This window comes from Pararge aegeria, chromosome 12, assembly GCF_905163445.1.
Source record: "Pararge aegeria chromosome 12, ilParAegt1.1, whole genome shotgun sequence".
Classification (NCBI taxonomy): Eukaryota; Metazoa; Arthropoda; class Insecta; order Lepidoptera; family Nymphalidae; genus Pararge; species Pararge aegeria.
The window spans coordinates 10,798,037-10,816,897 of NC_053191.1; the positions used below are offsets into that span (position 1 = coordinate 10,798,037).

The window sequence follows — 18,861 nt, forward strand, 5'->3', positions numbered from 1 at the left end:
AGTTAGTTACATTTTATTATACTTATATAATATAAACTTTTCTTAAAGTTTTACTTTCATAGATTTATTTTAAGCTTATCAATTTTAAAAACAAAGTAGTTATAACCATAGGTTATATTATCGGTTATAAAACTAATTTATTGCCTTCATATACATTTATTACTCCTAGGTTTAGTGGTTAACATGTTTGGCAACAGATTACTAAATCAGGTCAGGGTTAGATTCCTAGGTACTGAGTTTAAATGTTTTGTTAATGTACCGGCCGGAAGTTTGTTTGCGTTGTCCAATCGTCAGTCCTAATTATTATCACTCAAATGTAAAATAATCGTTAAAAGCCCGCCAACTTACAACGTGGTGGGTTTATGCTCCAAAATTCTGTTTCCTATACGAGTATGAATGTTTTACACTGGCTTTACTTTCCGACAGCTGCTGACCAATGGCGACTGGCGAGCTTTCAACTTCTCCATACATAATTTACGATGATTATCCTACTGTCAATTTGTGCGTTTTGTATGAAGACAATGTATAAGCAACCTGTTATAATATTTATAGAATCGGGGAGCAAGCTAGCATTCATAAAATGGCAACTAAATATATAAAACATGAGAATGAAGAAACTTTGGAGATGTTGGAGTAATATCCCCAGTCGGTAAAAATGTACAAATTTTATAAATAATTGTACATAAATAACGTCGGAGCGGCCAAAAGAAACGCGAGCATTTTAATCTAGCTTAGTACTTTGATACAAAATACTAAAATAAAAATATTGCGACATGGGTGAGATGTGAATCGATGTTTTTGACCCCCGACACAAGAAAAACTTAAACACTTAGAGCTAAGCAAAAACTTATAGCTAAGCTAAGCAATGAAAATGATCCGATCCCATGGGTAGGTATCATAAACATCTTCTTAAGGCGGGTCCACATCAGTGCATTTTGCATGCCTCCTAGGTGGCATTTTTGCGGGTGTGTTGCAAATACAACGCACAAGATATCGTAATCGCGCCAGTGTCGACCCGCCTTAAAGAAATGAAAAAAAATTAAAGCATTTTCATACTTTGAATCACATACAGTACCTTTCAACTATTAAGTCAAAAGAAAATTATATTATGTAACAAACTTAAAATATTTTATCTCTAGATAATTTATCAGTAGCTATAGAAAAATATAATGTTTTTTATTTTACATTATTTTCAATCAAACAAAATCACAATATCGAGCATGTCGAACTACGTTTAGGCAAACATAACTTGCCATGTTGATATGTAAAAGGACATCAAACAATAAAAAAAATGTTATGGTCACAATATGGCTTACAATTAACTGAACAGATCTCGTAAACTCTGGTCTAATAGGAAACGAATAAAAGGTAAACAAAAATATTTATTCAAATTTCTAATATATTACACTATAAATACTGTTTTGAAGTAAAAAAAAAAAAAGGAGGCAACTATGAAATAGAGTTTGTGTGTGCTCAGTGCAGTGTTCGCAAATCCATAAACAAATGAAACTTACTTAGAAAGAAATGACATCACTTTTTAGATTTATTTATCAATTTAGTTCACGGGACTAACTACCATTGCTTAAACAGTATTTTTTTTACATAGAGTTTATTTTACATATACTAACCTCTTAAAATTAAGTATTCTAATTCTGGAACGTCACGAATAACGATACTTTAAGCTTTTTGTCACGGTAGGAATAGAGTTGTTGTGACAAACCTAGGACGACTACAAGGGACTGGTTAATTAATTAAACTATAAATAACAACGTACGGATTGGACTAGTTGTTTTGCATTATAGCAAATTATTGAAATTCGCATTTTGGTAAAAATACATATTACTATACTATAACATTATTTTATTAAGGCGGCGACTACTTTAGCAAAGATAATTTTATTTACAAAACTCTTCAAATCTGTTTACCTTTTATTCATTTTTTAACTAGCTGAAACTTAAGTTTATCCAACATCAACCTGAAAAAATCAGCTATAACGAATCTCTCTGGTTCTCGAACCTTATGTTCATATTCGGACCCCGTTTGAATTTCTGAAACAAATATATTAAACCAATATTACAATATAGAAAATAGAAAATATTTATTAGAAAAACTCAGTACAAAAAATCTTTGGAATCCTGACCCCTAAATTAGGAAATCCCGTATCTTAGGGGCCAGTGCCTTCCCAAACATTGATTCAATCATTGAGATAATATATAGTGCACTTTAACAAAGGAAACCTTCAAAGGTGTGTTGAGTTCTCTAACGGTTAAGTGAGAATAGCATGCTGACTGGAACGCGTGTGTATGTGTGTGTGTGTTAATTTGTGTATGTTCATGTGTTCGTGTGTGTGCGCACGAACTTCCGTTTATATGGATGATGATATATGAATTCATTTAAGGTGTTAGGTGTACTTCAACCGGGACCTGTCTTAGGACCTTGCCAAAATTCAATGCTACAATTCCCCATAGCTGAAAGTGTATAAGGCATAAATTAATTTATTTCATTTAAGTTAATATATTTAATTTGTATGGTATATGTATATATATGTACCACTAAGCGTCGCGTCGGTCCCGCTCGGCCAATTTACGTCATTATACATTCAATTCAATAACAAGACAAAAATACGCAAAGAAAATAAAATCGGGACACATGTATCGATAGAAGGTCTCTAGGTCTCAAGGTCAAGCATTTAACGATTACTATATAATCAATTATTTGGCTAATTGTGGTAAATTACCTATTTAAATTATTTCATAAAATAATCGTTTGTAGGTAGTGGTACTTTTAAAAAGCAAATAATGTAGTAATATTAGGAACTTATTGTTGGGCGAGGTTTTCAATTAAGCAGATGAAGCAAATAAATACAATTAAAATATATATAATTTATGTCTTATTGCTAAAACACATAGTCTTGAAGTTTCCGGTCGATCCAATAAACAAAAAATATTATGGGAATTGGCCATTTAAGTGACCACATTTCCCAAATACGTAAAGTGCCATCACCGACTAAAATGTTTTAGGAATATTATAAACGTCCTAAGATAGTATAGTCAAATAGCAGCAGCTTGCCATTTTGCCATTAAAGTGTCAATAAGGTAATAAAGTGTCATCGGTGATGACTTTATGTACTCAGATATTCTTGTCTGGAATTAGGTTTTTCATGGCTAATGTGTTTTAGAAATACGATTAAACGGCCTAAGATAGTCATATACCTCGAGCTTGCCAATTCGCCATTAAAATGTCTACATTTCCTAAGTACATTGAGGGTCCTAACCGGCTAGTTTTGTTGAAATTGTGTATTTCATTGTTGGACAGAATTTGAAGGGTTATTTTCTTTAGACGTATTTCAAAAACAATCGGACACGTAAAGAAGCGTAAATCCCTCTTTTAGTATCCATTTCATGATTTCTTAAAAATAATGAAATATATGTACCCATGCAACTGGGTCGAAAGATAGACAAGTCTCAAAACATTACAGTGTACCCACTGTAATGTTTTGAGACTTGTCTATCTTACCTTATGTACCTGATTAACTATTTTTTTTTAAAGTTAAAAAAAAGAATCTAGACTATAACTTGTGTTATTTACTCACCGCCGCGCTTCCTTCGAAACTCCAATCAGAATGCCTTTTAAAGGACGCCCGTTGAGGAAAAGGTGCTATGGAGGTTCTCTTGTCGACATTGTCAAAACTACGATTCTTCCAGTTATTAAAAGGCTTCTTTACACCGTTATGCATGGCTTTGTTAGTTTTTGGCTCGCCGGGTGTCGCCCATTTCATTGATTGATTATTTACACAATGCTCCATTGACTTGCTAATGCTGGTTGCGGTTTCGCAACCTCCTAAATTACTGGGTATCAACCGTTTTGTCGACTGATTATTTACAGCATGATTTAAGGGTGCTATACTGATTGTGTGTGCGCTTTTACCGATTCCCAATATACTGGGTCCCGTTCGTTTATTCGACGAAATATTAACACCTTGTTCCATGCATTTGCTGTTAGTGTTATTGCTAAATCCCACAATATGGTGCCTCTGTCCGTTCATGAATGGATTGTGGACATCATACTCTAAGGATTCCACGCTACTCGTGTTTGCGTTTACGCTAAACCCTGATTGTTTTAGCTTGTTTAAGTCTATGGTCATGGTAAATTTTGTTTCGATGGTACGTCCGTTCTGAAAGATAAATAAGATTTTGAAGGCACGAATAGGGACGAGCATTCTACAGGGCTGAATAAAAATTCCAGAAAGCTGTCGGCCTGGAGTTGCTTACGTTAAAACAAATAACTTTTGTTCTACTTTTTTTTTAAACTTGATCGTTTTTTGACGATTGCTTTGGCGCAACGGTGAGCGCTGTCACTTTAAGTAGGGGGTCCCGTGTTCGATTCCCAGCAGGGGCAATTTGAGAATTTATAATTGCAACCATCATCAGACCTTGACTGCAATGTCACCTGGTAGTAAGTTATGACTACTATATTACACTACAGCACACTCAGCACTATATTAAAATTAAATGTTGTTATTGGGTTGGAACTCCTGAAGGCAGTCTAGTATAATATTTTAGTATATCCAAAATATTATACTGTCCTTCAGGAGTTCCAACCCGATGTAAGCCAACATATATTATTTCTAAATTTATTGTCATTTTGTACATATAAAAAAAACTAGCCTTCTTCTTTAGTTTGATAGAACAAGAACAATCTCTCAAGTATTGGTTAATCTACACTTAAAACGGACCTTAGAGGCAAACACTATAAAAGTTCCCGTCTCTTTGGCCCCCTTTTTTTTTGTTTACAAAACAAAATGTTGTTTTGAATAGAAAACCAAATGGCGGCCAAAGAGATCAAAATTAGTTACGAGATATATTAATAAAATATTTTTCCGTCTTTTGATAATATCGGTGGAAATTAAATAAAAACATGAAACATTTGAAATGTTAAAAAACTATCAGTAATTAATAAAATAACTTGAAATACTAAACGAAACTGAAAGGAGACATACCTATGGTCCTTACTAAAAAACGTGGCATATTGTAGTAATAACTCGAGTTTTGTCACACTTCAAATTACCGAACTATCAAATGCCAGAGCTTGATAAAACATTGCATAGTGTTCCGACGTTTTGCCACGTTTAATAACAAGGCTAAGTGTTTAACATTTACTTATGTAGTATAAGGTATATGTGAAGTGAATATCCTTACCGCAGTACCCGTATCCGTAATATCTGGTCTTATGTTCTTGCCTTTATTATGTCCTAAATTGGTGTTTAATCTATTGACTTCTGTATTCACAAATGACTCGTACCTATTTTCATAATGGTTCCCAATGCTTGGTTTGTTGACTAAATATTGATCTTTAAGCAATTTGAACTCGTGGTATAGATCACAATTGGAGGCTAGCAGCTGTTTCTCCAAATCTCTTATCCTCGTATTAGAGAATAAACTGACATCGGTGTTTTTCAAAATTTTGATCAAAGACCGAGCCAATGCTTCGTCATACGGCAAGATACACAAACGCTCGAGAATAGACTCGGCAACTTCAACACTAAAGGTTCGTCCGTTTTGATACATAAAATCCGTTAATTTAATGAAAACAGATTTGAATCGCGAAAAGTTTTGAGACGTTGCAATAACACTCATAAAAAAATCACAAAGCAACTCTTTGTCAACATATTTTACATTGTATCCCAGCAAATCGTCACAAGTGGATAGATCAACGTGGTTTAAATACATCAAAACGTTATCGACTACCTCCGATTTTAAATCACTATCTTCCGTGGAATTTACGTTAATTCTGACGATAAAGTCTATCGCCATTTCTACCAGGATCCTGGTAAGTTCACGTCGCATGCACTCTTCAACGAAACATACCCCGTACCTGCGTCTGAGTTTTGGAGAAGCTCTCATGAGGATGTACTCTTGGATGAAAGACTCTTCACTTAGTGCTTTCAGTGAATTTTTAACATCGCTAACATTAAGGTATATATGAGGGAATGGACATTTAGGTTTTTGACAAGTGGTTTTAAGATTAAAGTAACAGCATCCCTTAAAAACCAAACTCTTGCGGCCATGCGTAGGTTTGTGAATTAAAGCCATCAGGCGCGGTATGTTTGATCCTAGAGTGTTTTTAGGAGCGTTATGTGATAAACCTAAAGTATTTTGTGAAAAATTCCCCGTTTTATCTTCATAGATCAATGTGTTTTCACGTAAATCCAGATTGTTATCAGATAAAGGTGAATAAACTGCCTTCTTTTTTTCAAATTTACTTGTATTGTTTGGCGTTTCAAGTTCTATACTTTTATTAGATATTTTTGTAGGCTGATACATTATAAGTGAGTTTGTAGGTGGCAGTATTGGTAGTGGAACATATTCTTCAATCTCAGACACTTTGGAACGAAATGCACTATTTTTTCGACATGATTCTATTTCCGTTAAACTTTCCGCAAAAAGAGATAATGTATCTTCATCATCGTTATCAACAAAGCTAGAATAGTTAGGCTTGCTGTAAGCCAAATTATTTTCATTAATTTTCTCTACTGTTTCGTTGGTTTCTACTTCTTCGGGAATACACTGTTGTACTCCCGAAGAAGTAGAAACCAAACCATTTTCATGATAACACTCCTCCGGCATGTTTATTCCTTTGCGTTCGTTTATTATACGGCCATCTTGAGAATTTAAAGTTTTCGGTGATACAGGACGAGAAATGCGAGTTGATTCTAGACATTCATTGTGATTGAAATACTTGTCAACATCATCAATTTCTAATTGCATAATGGCTTGACAAAGGCAACACAAATCATTTTCATCTTTTAAAACGTCGTCTCTGAATATCTTTGCTTGTATGTTTTTCATATTCGTATTATTTGACTCTACATTTTTATTTTGGGTCAATTTTATTTTGCTAATATCAAACTTGTTTATATTCAAATTCAGATTTTGTATAATGTTTTTCTTATTCAATGTTCTATCAGTATTCCTCGCGGAGTGCTGTTCATAGGTATTGTCAACCAATTTATCTGAACTCAATCCATTGTCTAAAGTTTTCTGCATTACCGTACTACCACTGGCCACTGATGAAGAACTATTTGAACTTGAACTACTGGAAGAACTAGAGCTACTAGTGGACGAACTGCTGAGACCTAAAGAAGAACATGTAGGCAGATTTTCAATACCAATATCATCACAATTTTCTGTTGAACTATGACGCGGGAAATCATATTTTGTTACATCTGAACATGAACTAGAAGTGTTCGACAAACTGCTTTTAATATCTAAAAATGCACATTGTTTGTTAGTTTCATTTGCAGTTCCTCCCACTACTTTACTCCCTCTACGATCGTCTACCACCTTCTTTGAACTTTTATCCTCAATAGATTTATCAGCAACACCTTTTTTATTATTTCTTAGTAATAATTCATTGTCAATGTTGTTCAATTGTAATATAGGTATTTTATCAAAAAAATAAAAATCTTTTGAAAGTACTGTGACAAGCGAAGAGTCGCTAGAGCTAGATATATCTCTTGTCCATGACTTATTCGATCTTGCCGCAGATGCCCTTCTAGTTTTTAAATATTTATTTGAGTTCATTATTTGATCTTTTGAGTCTGTTTCAACAGTATTATTTGTTTCTTTTTTTTTTAGAACGCCACAATTTTTTTTTCGTGACTTAGGTCCAGCCTTTGCAACTTTACCACTGGCTGATATATTACGTTTTCGTTTATTAGGTGTTTCCGCCTTTTTTTTAGTACTCGCCACGTTATCTTCTGTAAATAACATTGGAATTTTTAATAAAATAAAGTATTTAACTTACCGTTTATAAAGCTTCCTGGCAACAATATTTTTGCATAAAGATGTTGTATCCAGAGGAAACAATATATCCTATAAAGGCTTTCTAATATAGGCTGTATTTTTATTTTGAGAAACAAAAACAACACACCTTTTGATTCTTGTTTTGTTGTTACATTAGTGTTACAGTCAGTTTCACTTAATGTAGGTAATGTCGGAGGTTTTTTCTTAGAACAACCATATGTCCTGGTAACTACTGGCACCTTTATTGCTGGTGTTTTCCGAGATGTGACTTGCTTTTTTAACACTGCTTTGCCATTAGAAACTGGTTTTACATTTGCCTTATCTTCTTTTAAAACATGCTCAACTGGTTGTTTGTCTATATGTTTAGCCTTTTTAGCGAACTGAGAATTGACAACTGAAACAAGAAAGAAGTGTTAGGAATTTAAAAATGTTTTAAAGGTGCATAGATGTTACTAAAAAGATCAGCGCAGGCTTATGGGTAAGTGACCAATTATCAAGGCAATTCAAATTCACTTCTATAATGCTAATTATAATAAGTGTTTGTATTATATGGTATAAGGTATAAGTTATCCTAACTTTCGCAATCATTATCCTAAAAAATGTATGTCATTATGTTTACCATGTTAATAGTTTTAATGGAAATTGTTTTTCAAATACCATTAGAAAAACGAAATCATTACTGGCTGACACTTAAATGGAATATTGTGATAAACGACTAAGACAACGGGAAGTATCTTTGCATCATTCAAGTCCATGTAGGACTGAGGTGCATCGAGGTGAATTAATTAGCATATTAATTTATTATTATATTAATTAAATATAATTTTAATGGTTTCTTGAAAACAATCTACTAACTATTCAATAAAATATCTGGCAAATATGTATTTATAGTTATCGAAAGTTTAATTATTTACCCACTTTATAAATTTATACTGTAACAATTGTCAAAAGTTCTTACCTTCATTTGCCAAAAAAATTTTTAAGTAATTTTTATTTAATTCTGGTATATTATATTTGGTTTCTTCTTCTTTGATATCACCTAAAAAATAACTTATTTTACCAATAAGTTTAATGATTGATTTACAATATCTTTCTGTTGGAATGATATGGAGATATTGTTTGTTTTTTGTTTAGCTATTCAGTACTACATACTCAATTAAGGTTTACTGGTAGTGTTTAAAGCTTTAAGCACTTTATGTAGACAACATATTGTGCTACAGTGTGTTATGCTTCTTATGCTGTAGTCACAGAATTAAGAACATACAAAGGGGCACAGCTAAAAATAATAAAACATTGAGAAGCGAGGCACCAAAAGCATCCCTACATGGTTGATATACCATAGACGCGTATGAAGCGATTTGCATCTTAATTTCTGATTCACACATCTAAGATATGAAATGCCCTTCTAGCTTCCATTTTCCCCAGTATGTACAATATGAGTAACTTCAAATCAAGAGTGAATAGGCATCTTCTAGGCAAGTAGCAAGTAGCTTCCCACTTTAGTCTACATCATCACTTACCAAACTAAAATGGTTAATTTATTACTAAATTTAAAATTGAAAACTCTTAAAATGATAACCATCCCACATATGCATTTGAATTGGATTTATTCATAATGTTTTGTGGTCTCACGTAACTTACTATCAAATGTTTATCGGAAGACCTACAAATATTTATTGGTAGGTATAAATTTTATATATTACTATTAAACAGCAGCCAACACATGACAAAGCATTTGTCTTAGGAATTTAAACAAAATATTATGAAGTTTTTACAAACAATAAACAATATTCAAGACTCCACAAAACATTTTCTAATAAAATTTGCCCATAGTAAATACAAAACAAACCACCTATTCTAAGTTAAAGAACAATCTATACTTTAATTTTATAAATAAATGTTTAAAGTAAATGTATTTGTCAGTTACCTACCTTCTCAAACATATGCTAAACATGCACATAACAATCAGCTAAATAAATTACAATAAAATTTGGGAAGGTGATAGATTGCATTCTAAGAAAGCTTACAGACTACTTTTCATTTCAAACAAACCTCAAGGTTGAAATTGGAGATAAACTTAGAAAAAAAATATGTATAAAGTCGCTGCAGCAGCAATATGGTGAATCAACAAACCTTTTGGCTTTACAGAGTTATCATTTCTAACAGGAACTTTAGCTCCACCCCTTTTTTTTACTGCTGCACCCTTGGTTGCAGCTGATTCTCCATTCACAGTTTTCTTTATTACGCGTTGCCTTTTCACTACTGGTTTCTTGTTGGTGACAGGTTTCTTAACTTCTTTAACAACATCTAATTAAGTTTGGTTAATGAGAAGTTAAAAAAATTATAGCTTCTGTTAATCATACACAGCATGGAGTTTAAACTAGTGGGACTAAATTAAACATGATTGGCTTTTCAGATAATTTTTAGGAAATAAATGGAGACATTGTACATGGTACATACCTAGAAGAGTCAACTGCAGGAAAGCCTAGTAAGATTGTGCAATCAGTACGAATTTCTGTTTAAGTAATTAACAACTTCACAGCTAAATATACTCACAATAATTTACATTCAGTCTAATACTAATAATTTAGTCTATTACATAATTATTGGTTTTTGGACCCTGTTAATTAGTATTTGTGTATATTAATGATGTAGTCATTATATTAGTAAATTGTTTGTCAACAATTTGCTTAAGGACATTGCATTACCTACCTTTATTAGCTATAACATCATTTGTACTATTCTGAACATTTGTAGGATCACCTAGAAAAATATAGATGGATTAAATAAACTTCGAATAATAATTTTTTAAATGATTATATTTAAATAGGTAAGGTACTTTTCTTACTTGGTAACTTAATTTTTAGTTTGACAACAGACGGCGTTTTTAAAACAGGCTTTACTTTCTTTACACGACTGCGGGGCTTTTTCACTACAGGTTTTTTTGGTGATCTACCTGTTTTTCTTGGCGGCATCCTATTATGTTAAAAGTTCCCAAAGCGAAAATAAACGTTTGTTGCACATTTCTTGTGATCAAAAATTCGTTATAGACAAATGTTTATCTCCTGTTGAATATGACAATCATGTAACTGTTTTTAATCCTCGTTACTTATAAGCACATTCAGACACACTAAGAAACATAATATTCTTCATGAAATCATATGACGGCAATTCGAAAATAAAGCAAGCTTCGAAAACTACCACTGCACAAAACGTACTCAGTCTACGGCACAAAATGTTTAGATTTGGATTAAGTTTTTTTAAACCTCGGCTTACGGCTCTGGCTTCTTTTATTCTTTAGCCTTGCCTTTTAGGCTATGAAGATACAATCACTTCATTACGTGCTTCATAACTTCCCTGTAGGCTGTTGTTGCTGTGCAGTCCTTTAACAAATTCAAGCAGCCTTAAAGGGAAAGAATTATTTATATTCTTTAATAACAGTAGATGACAATTGGTTAAAAATAATAGAACCTAGAGATCCGTACAAACAAATAAACTACCTCTATAAAATAAACATATTAGATTACGAAGCCAGAGAGGGCGTATATAAATTAGATGGGGTGTTTGATTGAAGCTGTTAAATATTCCCCGTCCATGCGTAAACATCAAGCATGTGAACACAGGCCAAACACCACAATCATCCAACACAAAATGTTATCCCTTTGCTTTATCCATATGTCTTTTCATAAATAATTGCAATAATTACAATTCTTTTTAAGCACTTGCTGGTTTTGTGTTGTGGTAAAAGTATGAAAAATATAAAATTCTTACCCAAGTCATGAGGAATAATTTAATATTAATAATCAAAAAGTAACTAAAAGACTAGTTGTACGCAGACGCGAACCGAACCGCTAGTCATCATCATCATCAACAGACTATTACAGTCCACTGCAGCCTATTAGAGGCCTCTCCCAACTCGAGGATTTGACCATGGGCAGGCGGGTTGATAATCGCAGTAGATTCTAGTAGTAGCACAGAGGACCCTGCTGCCTGCTCTCACTAATATTCACTAATACACTGCTGTAATATTCACTATAGAAGAGGGGTGGAGACATCTGTATTATGATCTGCCGGCATCACACGGCAAAATACTAGTATTCCAATATAATGAACATGTGTTAAAACGAATTTATAATATTTGGTTAAGTACTTAAGTCTAGCATAATATTGTTTCTAAACTACTAACGGATTCCAGCATGGTAAAGAGCTTAAACCTACTAGCCGAAAAACATAAGTTTCAGCTTTTACCAAACACCCCCCAAAATTGCTCTGCGCCCTCTCGGAGTTTTATGTCATTGCATACCTAGAGGTCAGATAAGGTTACTTATGTCAAACTAAACTTCCAATCTATTCAGAAGAAGGTGCATTTACATTTCTGATTACGCCGGTAACTTTTTAAGATTAAAGTAGGTACATCGTTATAATGCCTGCAAAGTACAAGATTGTGATGATCCGCCACGGCGAGAGCGAATGGAATCAGAAGAACCTCTTTTGCGGATGGTATGATGCCGACCTGAGCGACAAGGGTAATTATTTGCACCCATTTCTCCGAAAATAAACTTCTCTTGAATTCAGTTCCGATATCTTTTTATGGTAGCTTCATTAAAAGCTCACAATGATATTTATATGCCTGTCTGTTGCGTCTCGGAAATCGTTTTGTGAATTAAGTTTTTTTTTTTGATTTGTAAATTGTAGTAAAAAAGTACAACCTCTATTGCAAGTATATCTTGCACCCATTTGATATTTACTGCTCAATTGCTGGAAGGTTGGTTCAAGAAACAAGTGTCTAAAGAACAGAAAGACCTATCTAATAATTAATATGTAATAAAATATTGTAAAAATTTTTGATCTTAATTATTTGTGCTATTACTGTTTTGTTAGGCCGTGAAGAAGCAGTATCAGCAGGCAAAGCTTTAAAAGCTGAAGGATATCAGTTTGATGTAGCCCACACGTCAGTTCTGAAAAGAGCGCAAATTACTCTGAACTCTATACTCCAAGAGTTGGGCCAGACTGATATTCCGATCAATAAAACCTGGAGGTTGAATGAGAGGCATTACGGTGGTCTTACTGGACTCAATAAGGCTGAGACTGCTGCAAAATATGGTGAAGCGCAGGTAACTTTTAACATTTTTAATTTTTGGCTCAGTAACATATAAAAAAATAGTAACATCACATTACCAAGTTTCTTGGTCTAATAACTGAAAGGTGTTGTTAGTGGAAGTGTGACAGAATACTGCCATAGCCCTCCCCCCAACCCAGCAGTGTTAGTAGTGCAGTGGCAGACATCAAGCAGGGGGAACATACAGCAAAGGCCATGGAGTGCAGAAACTTATACCAGAGACCTAGTAGTGGGTGAAAATATGGTAAAGTAATAGCAAATACAATAGTCATAATAACATAGGTTCCCCTATAGGGAATCCAACAACTTTTAAGTTTGTGTTTGAAATTAATAACCAAAAAAAATATTTCTGGTTTTTTTACAGTGTGTGAGCCTAAATGGTCTCATCAAATCGTATTACGTCATCTATGTGTTACTAAAGCAATCTAGTGAACGAATTACTATTTAAAATCTAAATAATGGATATGGGTTAAAAAATCATATGGGTATTAAACAATACCGATATGCAGCATATAACATTATACAAATAATTCAGCTCTTACTCCAAATAAAATATCAATTAATGTGCCACAAAATAGTGAAGGATTAAAGAAATTTCTCCTATGTACTGTTCTGAGAATCTGTTAGTTTTTAATACTTCTATTACCTTTTAATTTTTATACAGTTCTAATTAGATAAAAAACATTACAAAAAATACTGACATTGTGTTACCACTAAAAAATAGCAAGAAATAAATATTTTCTTATCATGATCATATACTTTGTATTCCCTTTTATAAGCAAGGAAAGTACCAGTAATTTTCTGTATTTTACTTAGCACAGACTTAAAATTGTTGTAGTGAATATTTATTTCTTGCTTTCTAGTTGTTTACAAGGTCTGTTCTTTTTTGTAACTACTTTTTTTTCACGTCTTTTAGTAGCTAGATTTGCAATTGTCTGTTTTAATAGCCAAATGTCAACTGCTCATTCCCTTTTAAAAAAAATTCTTTTCCAAACCTGGGGTGTTAATGGAGGTGTGCTCCCGGCACTTTACCATCTGCAGCTTCATTGCGATTATCAAAAATTGCTTACAAACCATATAATATAACACTTAGTATTGTGTAGTTCCGGTAGCCATCCATGGTCTTTACTATCAGTTTCACTTTAGCAAATGGTGCTCCTCGAAACACTCAGATCACTATAGGCGTCCCTACAATATTTGAAGTGTTCCTGCGACACTGTCAGTACTGTTGGTTACACACAGATGACGTCACGCAGTGGCGTGCACAGGAATTTCGACCGTGGTTAGCGCAAAGCAGTAAAACGGCTTAGAATATCAAAATCCTCCTCTGTTGCCAGTTATATGAAAATGTTGGGTAAGGCAGCGCTTTTGTGCATGTATGAAGTGCACGCCACTGACGTCACACGCATGTCGCCGTGTTTCGCTGGGAATGAACCAACGATTAGAACAACTATTTTTGTTTGTTGATTTATAATTATAAATATTTCATAAAAGTATTAATTGGACAATCTTTTCATGTTACGAAATTTCTATATAAATACATTTTAGATTTTATGAAATTACTGTCTGATTTCCTATTGACCCACAACTGTTGATGCCAATAGGTGCAAATCTGGCGCCGCAGTTTCGATATCCCACCTCCACCAATGGAGAAGGAACATCAGTACTATGACACCATTGTTAAGGACACGCGCTATGCTGGAGATCCGAAGCCAGAAGATTTCCCCATGTTCGAGAGCTTAAAGCTCACTATTGAACGCACATTACCCTACTGGAACAACGTCATTGTGCCACAGGTAATTATTGTTTAGTTATTTAACTATGTCAAGAGTTTTTATAAAAATAATACCAGCGTACCAGCGTAATAACATGTATCAGTATTTATTCTATTTTTTTGTTTTATTGTCATGTAATATTTTTTTTAGATCAAGGAGGGCAAGAAGATAATTATTGCTGCTCATGGCAACAGTCTTAGAGGCATTGTGAAGCATTTAGATGGTAAATAAAACCACTTTATTTAATCACTAGCGGTCGTGGCGCGACTTCGTCCGCGTATGAGTCAACCTTAAAAGATAGTCATATGCCGCGGTGGACTATTGTTTAGAACTTTACTACATACTACGTTTAGCTTTTATGCATCGCACGCATCGGAATCGCTCGAAATATACTATACAGTCCTTCAGGAGTACCAATATAAGTCAACAAAGATTATTTCTTAATAGATTGACATGTTGAACGTATAAAATGGCCGTCTTATAGAATTTATATCACTCAAAAGATTACGACATGGTCGTGGTTCCATACCTATCCTGTATTATCTCTTTAACCATTGGTCCAAATTATATACAGTAAATTGGAAAAGTCTTTAAATACTTGAGACGATAAGTTTACCTATTTTGATAATATGACCCATAATCAAGACCTAAAGACTAAATATACATACTATATATATAACTACTCTTTGTTACTTAAATATAAAAGTTATACATATGCTGTCGCTGACTTTTTTACTTTAATCCAATAGTCCGATTAGGTTCAGAACTTTAGCATTTTTACTTACACAAATTGATTTCCATTCTTATTTTTCCTATGGTAATTAATGGTGCCAATTCTGCTGTACACAATTCTCTAAATTACACTAAACTCTCTGAGTTATAAGTAGTTTTTCACTGTATTCCTTGCATTAGGAAAGCACTATTTATAAACTTGGCAATTTAGTTTCTTTCATAGATTTATGTACAAAGAAATTGGCAACAGTGATACACTTACGAAAATTAATTTTCAAACAAATTTAATCTGGAACACTTTTTTTAGGTTTATCCGATGCTGCTATAATGGAACTGAACCTGCCTACTGGCATTCCGTTTGTATATGAACTTGATGAAGACATGAAACCTGTGGACTCCATGGTGTTTTTGGGAGACGAGGAGACTGTCAAGAAAGCAATGGCAGCTGTGGCCGCTCAGGGCAAAGCAAAGTAAACTAGTCGAAGACACTTAGATGTGGTTACTGCATAATAGTTTTATTTATTTGTTTAAGAATGTGGCATACAAACTCAGGTATTTAGTTTTATATTTTTATAGGAGTTAAATTCTTATTTAGGAAATATAAACAATAATAATAGGGTCGAAATTACTTATCACATAATAATCCCTTTGGTAGTATTATCCTAAAGCATTGTCTGTCTGCTGTCTGCTAATCTAAACAAGTTTTACCTATATACTTATTGAAGGTCTCTCAGCTTCAATTTGTTGGTGGAAGTTTACATAATTATATTGTACATTGTTTTTTTTTGTATATAAGCCAAACAAAGTAGCTGTTTGAAAAAAAATATTTTGTTTTATAGTTTAGCATTATTCATGAAATTTTATTATTTATGACCAAAATTTTCGTTTTTACAATAGCAAGAATATTAGGGATTGTTTACCTTTTATATCACTTTTACAAAGAGGATACAAACTCTAAGTTAGTTGTATGCAAATATACTTAGAATGAAACAGTGCAATCCAGGCGGTAGTTCATATAGAATCCGCCTGTCCGCCAACTTTCTTTTTTTTTCAAAATTGCGGCTGAGCATAAAGCTTGAGTTTGTTAATCAATAGCTGGTGTCAATACAAATAAGTATTATATCAGACAAAACCTTCGAAAAGTGGAGACAGATGGTTGACCTCTTATTGATTGAGACTTGATTATAGTCACAACAAAATTTCGCATCCAATGCGTGCTTTTATTTTAGGTATTGAATTTAATTAGGTTTGAGACCACCAGCCTGACTCCAATCATTTACATCTTATATTTAGGAAACCCGATACTTTAGAAGATTTTGTCTCAAATAGGTAATATTAATTTACTATATTTATGCCAGCAATTAATTATTGGTAGGTACATGATTTATGTGTGGCTGCTATTTAAAAAAAAGCAAAGCGGAGGAGTTAGATAAACAAAAATGTTCAAGCCATTGTTGCTAGTTCTGTTGCCCATAAATACTTAAACTAAACTGAAATTGACAGGTTAAACTTACATTTTTCCGCAAATACACACGACACACATTCAAGAGGGATGGCACTTCTTTTAGCTAACTTTAAGGCATGTCAGTTAAGTTTATTTTAAAGATTTATGCATAAAGGATTGGCATTATCTAATGAATTTAAATCAGTAATAATTTAAAGAAGTATAATAAGTAAAATAGTAGTCAAAATATACATAAAAATAATAGAAATTTAACAAGAAAGCTATGTTCGTAGATTGATGAATTGTTACCAATTATTCCTATATACCCTCATTTATTAAAATAATACCTGTTATGCTATTTATTTACTAAAAGTATGAAATTAATTCGAATATCAACTGTTCGTAAGTAAAAAAAAAACTGTTGTGTAATAAATGTGTAATTTATTGAAACGTTTGAGTTTTATTTATTTCAACACACGAAGACTCGTTTCGATCCTTCGAAATTTAAACGTTAAAAGGCCTATAACCTGTGTTAATGGATTAGCGTCATAATCATCACTTCAATCGATTAGCGATAACTGGTGGACTTAGGTGTTTTGTAGGGAGTTCAAAAATCCATGGTCCTCGGTCCACCTCTTTGGAGGCCGACCGACGCTGCGTTTTCCAGGACGGGGGCGTACTCCCACAGAATCTTGGGACCCCAACGTACCATCGGTTCTCCGAGGTATATGCCCGCCCATTGCTACTTCAGTTTCGGGGATCGTTGAGATATGTTGGTAACTAGTTCTTCTACGGAACTCCTCATTTCCGATTTGAGCACGAAGAGATACTTTTAACCTACCTCTCGCCATTGCCCGCTGAGTGACTGACCCTTCTAATGAGGCCCATAGTAAGCGACCACATTTCACATCCGAAAGTCATCACTGGAACACTCCTTGTTCAAGGATTTTGGTCTCCAGGCTCTGAGGGATTTTGGACGAAAATATGTCACGATGTTTTCCGAACGCTGCCCGTCCGCGTCGGATTTGGAGGTTCACCTCTCTCGAAATTGGTCCTACCTTTGTAGATCATAATTCGTATGTCCTAGGTATATGTACTCGTCTACAATTTCGGGTGCAGATATTTCTGGGTAGAGTGGCGTTAAACATAATTTTCGTCTTGCTCATGTTCATACGTTATAAGCCCACCCGTTGAGAAACTGCTGAGATCATTGAGCATCGTACATAAGTCTACATTATCGGAAAACCTAAGTTGTGTGATGTTTTCGCCATTGATGTTGATGCCAAGCCCGTTCCAATCCAGAAACTTAAAAGTCCTTCAACGCAGCGTATGTATGTGGTCTATGGTACTTACGGAAACCGGCGTTTTGTGTTGAATAATCAGCAAAGGACTTTAATTATCGGTTTTCCACCCGCTTTCAGGAGCTGCTGCACGCCTGTGCCTAGAACTTGGATATTGATAGGCTGAGGATGATGATGAGAGGTTACGGGGAGAACGGGATGATTTATTTAATATTTCATTCAAATCCCCGTTGTCTTGGACTCTGTGAAAGGAGACAGCATCAAACTTACATTATGTTTTTGCATGAGTGATGCATGCTTTTTTATTTAGGTGACCAAACCAAGATGGTAACTGCATTTGTGTACCTCGGTGATGAACTTCACCTCCGTATCTCGGATTGCACATTAATTATTTGGTCAGAGTCTCTGGTCTAGTGGTGAGTGCTGTGGGTACAGTGAGTAGCAGTTTGGAAAATTTACAAGTTCTCAAACTGCGGTCTAGTCTAGTCGGTGGGTGGGTATGGCCGTGACTACGCTACAGAGAAAGACACGCAGCCAAACGATTTAGCGTCCCGACTCCCGGTACGGTGCCGCATAGTAACCACTTAAAGGTGTTATCTAAACCTATCTAGCTGGTTTAAAAAAAAACCAATTCGTTTAATAATTAAATTAAAAAAGTGATAAAAAAAGAAAATAACTTTTCAAG

The 18,861-nt window shown here is 34.0% G+C and overlaps 2 protein-coding genes across 3 annotated transcripts; one reads left to right on the forward strand and one right to left on the reverse strand.

The window, feature by feature from the left end:
- Window positions 1-1,264: 1,264 nt before the first annotated feature.
- LOC120627934 lies at window positions 1,265-11,021 on the reverse strand. 2 transcript variants are annotated; one of them, XM_039896061.1, is made up of 8 exons: window positions 10,654-11,021; window positions 10,518-10,568; window positions 9,939-10,112; window positions 8,764-8,844; window positions 7,933-8,199; window positions 5,199-7,759; window positions 3,593-4,174; window positions 1,265-2,048 (listed from the first exon to the last, which is right to left on the reverse strand). In XM_039896061.1, exons 1-8 carry the CDS (start codon window positions 10,778-10,780, stop codon window positions 1,989-1,991), a joined length of 3,903 nt encoding a protein of 1,300 aa, XP_039751995.1. In that variant the 5' UTR covers window positions 10,781-11,021; the 3' UTR covers window positions 1,265-1,988. The 2 variants fall into 2 exon arrangements, with proteins under 2 accessions (XP_039751995.1, XP_039751996.1); XM_039896062.1 differs by lacking the exon at window positions 8,764-8,844.
- Window positions 11,022-12,134: 1,113 nt separating this feature from the next.
- LOC120628165 (phosphoglycerate mutase 2) lies at window positions 12,135-16,240 on the forward strand. The gene is made up of 5 exons (XM_039896398.1): window positions 12,135-12,331; window positions 12,687-12,919; window positions 14,529-14,720; window positions 14,850-14,922; window positions 15,739-16,240. Exons 1-5 carry the CDS (start codon window positions 12,229-12,231, stop codon window positions 15,903-15,905), a joined length of 768 nt encoding a protein of 255 aa, XP_039752332.1. The 5' UTR covers window positions 12,135-12,228; the 3' UTR covers window positions 15,906-16,240.
- Window positions 16,241-18,861: the final 2,621 nt, after the last annotated feature.

Coding starts and splice junctions, on each gene's coding strand:
- LOC120628165 (XM_039896398.1), top strand. CDS start 12,229: ATGCCTGCAAAGTACAAGATTGTGATGATCCGCCACGGCGAGAGCGAA. Junction 12,920..14,528: donor CAAAATATGGTGAAGCGCAG/GTAACTTTTAAC, acceptor TGATGCCAATAG/GTGCAAATCTGGCGCCGCAG. Junction 14,721..14,849: donor ACAACGTCATTGTGCCACAG/GTAATTATTGTT, acceptor TATTTTTTTTAG/ATCAAGGAGGGCAAGAAGAT.
- LOC120627934 (XM_039896061.1), bottom strand. CDS start 10,780: ATGCCGCCAAGAAAAACAGGTAGATCACCAAAAAAACCTGTAGTGAAA. Junction 8,200..8,763: donor AATTTTTTTGGCAAATGAAG/GTAAGAACTTTT, acceptor TTCTTGTTTCAG/TTGTCAATTCTCAGTTCGCT. Junction 7,760..7,932: donor AACAAAACAAGAATCAAAAG/GTGTGTTGTTTT, acceptor TGTTATTTACAG/AAGATAACGTGGCGAGTACT.